General features: G+C 56.1%; 1 protein-coding gene across 1 annotated transcript; it reads right to left on the minus strand.

Moving 5' to 3' along the window:
* Nucleotides 1–3205: 3205 nt before the first annotated feature.
* Nucleotides 3206–3784, minus strand: GNG8 (G protein subunit gamma 8). The gene is made up of 2 exons (XM_044435518.1): nt 3695–3784; nt 3206–3334 (listed from the first exon to the last, which is right to left on the minus strand). Exons 1-2 carry the CDS (start codon nt 3776–3778, stop codon nt 3206–3208), a joined length of 213 nt encoding a protein of 70 aa, XP_044291453.1. The 5' UTR covers nt 3779–3784.
* Nucleotides 3785–4399: the final 615 nt, after the last annotated feature.

Below are 4399 nucleotides of genomic sequence, written 5' to 3' on the forward strand. Positions count from 1 at the left end.
CCTAACCCTAACCCTACCCTGGTGCACACCCCTAACCCTAATGTAGGGCTGAAATACCATTGGAAATAGGGCGATTTTGAAAAACCCTGAGTAGGTTTTTCTGTGCAGCTCATCATTTCTGCCCATTCTAAAAACATTCCAACCATCAGAATCATGCCAGGACACCTCGTTTTCCTAACCCTAACCCTACCCTGGCACACAGCCCTAACCCTAATATAGGGGTAAAGTTCCACTGAAAAGTGGGTGATTTTGGAAAAGCCTTCCTTGAGTAGCTTTTTCTGCACAGCTCATCATTTCTGCCCATTCTAAACACATTCCAGCCATCAAAATCCTGCCAGGACGCCTCGTTTTCCTAACCCTAACCCTACCCTGGCACACAGCCCTAACCCTAACATAGGGGTAGAGTTCCATTCAAAAGAGGGCTTTGATGGCGGCATCAAGAAGGGCCTTTTCTGTGGTTATGGAATGATCTCCCCACTGAGGCCCACCTGGCCCCAACTTTAGCATCTTTTTGGGGCCAGGTAAGGACTGTCCTTTGCTGCAGGCCATTCTGTGAGTCTACTGAAGCCGCCTAGTTGTTAAACAGGTCTTAAGACTTTTCACGCACCCACACGCACACGCATACACTCCTGGTTTAAATTTGGTTTTAAATTTTTTATTGTCAACTTGTTATGATGTTTAAATATGTTTTGATATGATATATATTTTAGTATTAATTTTAATATGTTGTTGTGAACTGCCCAGAGAGCTTTGGCTATATAGAAATTTATTAAATAAATAGATAAATAAAAACCAGCATGGCTTTCTCCTGAGCTGGCTGATCTGCCGAAATCAGCAGGAGAAACTTAGGGGTGCCGTTGTTATAATAAGCATCGTCATGCCTGCTGCTGCTGAAAATCCAGGATTTTAGGGTTTCTCTTCCGTAGGCGTGCTGGCTCCCGAGCGATCAGTTCTGACCTTTCCCTTTTCAGAAAAACATCACTGGCTTGCACCGACGAGGTGTCTGCTCACGGATGCCATGTGCTAAGCAACAATGCCACAACAACACACAAACGACAACCCTGGACAAAGCGATCGCGTGGCAAATGGCCCTTTGACTAAACCTCCAGGAAAAGTTCAAGACCTTGATGGAGCCGGCAATGCAGTTACCGGCCTGGTAATGAAGAAAAATGGCAAATTAATGGGAGTTAATCAGGTCTTCTGGCGTGGAACTAATTTGGGCTAATTCAGAGGACAATTTTTGCGCATCCCGGGAGACAGAAATTAAACACGGTACTCAGCGTAATGCACCCCTTGGAGTCAAGGAAAGGTGAGCAGGGAACGAGGTGCGGCTCACCGCCGCGCTCCTCCTCCCGCTTCCTGCTGCCAGTTGTCGAAAAGCCCCGGCCACGTCTGCTGTTAATGAGGCCCGAAGGAATCGTTCATGCTGGACGTGCGTCTGGAACCGAGCGGCGGAGCGGAGCGGCACCTCGGCTGGCCTCCCCCAAGCCGGTCCCTTCCACGTGCACTGGGCTGCAGTTCCCATCGTCTAGCCAGGATGATGGGTGCTGCAGTCCGGTACAACGGCCGGCACCAGCTGGTGTTCGGCTGTGAAGTGGCCCGGAGAAAGCTGCCTTCCGCTTGCCATGCGGCCCCCTGGGTGACTCTGGCCAGTTGCCGGTTCTCAGCCGAGCCTACCTCACAGGGCTGTCGCAAGGATTAGACGAGCACGGTTTGCTTGCTTCTCCATATCCATTGATCAAGAGGGAGCCCGGGCAGGTAGCGCTTACCTGAAAGGAGCACTGATCCCACACCTTGCCAAAGGCAGCCGCACGGCTCCAGGTGCCCCCCCCCGTTCCATCCTGCCCCCACTGCCTCCCTTCATGATGGCGCCGGGTTTCCTCTCCAACTTGCCATGCAAGCCGGCGGAGCAAGAGCCCAGTGGTTAGAGCCCCTGCAGGAAAGCGAGTGCCTCCCGGCCTTCGGGGTCCGGAGGAGGGAAGAACGTTCAGTATCGTGACTATTAAAGCCGATGGCAAAGACAAGCTTCGGGGCCCCAAGAGTTTGATTCAAACAGAAGATGGCTCCCCCTTTGGCCTCTACTCCAGAAGCAAGGCATGGCTGCCAACTTGCTTGTCAGTAGGGGGAGGCAGCCCCGGAGAGGGAACACTGCTCTGAGGAAGAACGTTCTGGCAGCCCCCATCCAGTCCCGATGAGGTCCGGGCTCTCTGCCAGCGGCTCAGAGGACGGAGGTGTCTGCCAGCCTCGTGCTTGGTAAACTGAGTCCTCAGCCCACTCCTGTAGCTTTTGGCTGAAAGGGAAACACCGGGGGGTTTTCCCCGCAAGGTGGGGGTGGGGGGAGCCCCTGCGGAGCTCCGGGCTGGATTGCAGCACTTCACCGGTGCCCACGCACTGGCCTCCCCACCGACTCATTCCAGTAACTCTTGCCCACAGCTGGTGGTTGGAGGTGAAACGGCCGTGAACTTTGGGGCATCCTTGGGCTATTGGGCAATATAGAAATATAACTGAAAACAACTGTATTTCATTATATGCACACAATTAATGATTGTATTATTCTATAGTGGTATGTATTATCTTTTGTACAATTATTATATGAATAGAATTAAGATAATTCTAATCCTTCTGATGCTCCCTCCGCAGCAATGCCGGCCGTTGCAGTCACGCATCATGCGGACTTGGCCTCCGAAGGCCACATGACGCAGTTGCAAGGGAAGATCTGCAGAGCTCTGGGAAGAAAGGCAAGAAAGAGGCTCGGCAGGAAGAAGCCACTGAATGTTTATTGGAAGGTCTGGCGTTGAGAGCACCACGTTGGTTTCCTGGGCCGGGCAGAGCTCAGGGCCCCCCCGTGCCCTGCCCTCCCCGCTGCCCCCAGCCAACCCTTCCAGCCTGCAGGCGTTTCGAGAGCAAGGAGGACAAGCCACATGCGGGTTAATGCAGGAGGATGCTTAGGCCGAGGTACCACAGGTGCAGCCCTGGACCGTGCGCTGAAAGACACGCGCCGGCCCGGGTGAGAAAGCGCTGTGGTGGAGCTGTGTTCGTATGGCTACGGGGACATCACACCAAGGGGAGGCAGACAAGTGACCACTACGTACAACACGCCCCCCCCCCCCCCGGTTGCTGCGTCACACCCCAGCTTAGAGCTCAGAGGAAGATGCAGCTGGAGGCGCCGTTCCCGAGCACCACGACGCGGAAACCTCCTCGGGACTCACAGCACGATGCAGAAGAGCCGCTTCTCGCGGAAGGGGTTCTCCGCCGAGGGCACGGGGGTCACCAGCGGGTCCTCCTTGGCGTGGGCCTCGCAGTAAGCCAGGAGGTCGGCCGCCGCCTTGGACACCTGCGGCAGAGAGCGCGAGAGTGAGAACGGGACGGGACGGAGGCGCGCACACTCCTGCAGGCTGGGGTGCAGGGGGGGGTGGGGACACATCCCCGCACCTCCGAGAAATAGGGGGGGCCCGTTGGAAGCTCCCCTGGAGGCAGTGTGGCGCAGTGGCCAGAGGGCTGGAAGGGGCCCCCGGGAGATTCTGGCACAGCGCTGACTCGGGGGCTTTGGGCCAGTCACAGACTCTCATCCTGGCCCGGGGGCTGCTGGCAGGATGGAGAAGGGGCGCGGGGGTCCGCCGAAGCTGCTTCGTCCTCCTGACGCGAGGAGCAAAGGCCAGGTGTAAAAGTAATAGTACAACAGGTAACCACAGACCTTCATGCGGTCGATGTTCACTTCCAGTTTGAGCTGCTCCACTGTTTTCCGGGCTTCTGCGATCTTGGCCATGCTGTTCGACATAACCGTCCGCAAGGCGAGGCTGAGCCTTTGCTGTCCGCTGGGGGGGGGGGGGGGGGGGACGAAGACACAGTGAGGGCCCCAGAACACGCAGGCCTTTGGGGCAGTGCCCCCCCCCCGATGACAGGCAGTGTTCAAGTGGCCATTTTATTTATTTATTTGTTTAGCATCTTCGTATGCTGTCCCTTCGCATAGCCTCGGGACGGCTTACATAAAATGAAATCAAACATCATACAAATAATAATTGTTATTATTGCCGCCCCCTGCTCTTCGCTGTGGCGGTTCTGGGGGTCATGGAAGCCCCCGAGGGGAGTGGGTGGCTCAGGCAACGGACCCTCTGCTGTCGCCCAGCGTCACCCAGCACTTCGGGACGTCAGAAGGCAGCGCAGAGGAGGCCCGCCGGGTTGGACCGAGCTCTCGTTCTGCGCTGTGCAGCTGCCGTTCGACACCCTGGAGGAGGGCCAGGCTGGCCTAGACCACGCCGGGCCCCGTAATCACGCGGCACCAGCCCTCCTGACAGGGCTACTGCAAAGATCGCCAAGGTGAGGGAAGCCAAGCACTTTCCATGAAGCGTGAACGCTCACTATTACGCAACGAGAAACCGCAGCGTGCCGCCACAGGAGT

Source organism: Varanus komodoensis, unplaced genomic scaffold, assembly GCF_004798865.1.
Source record: "Varanus komodoensis strain SLA01 unplaced genomic scaffold, ASM479886v1 scaffold29_3, whole genome shotgun sequence".
NCBI lineage: Eukaryota > Metazoa > Chordata > Lepidosauria > Squamata > Varanidae > Varanus > Varanus komodoensis.

Coding starts and splice junctions, on each gene's coding strand:
- GNG8 (XM_044435518.1), bottom strand. CDS start 3,778: ATGTCGAACAGCATGGCCAAGATCGCAGAAGCCCGGAAAACAGTGGAG. Junction 3,335..3,694: donor TGAACATCGACCGCATGAAG/GTCTGTGGTTAC, acceptor TCTCTGCCGCAG/GTGTCCAAGGCGGCGGCCGA.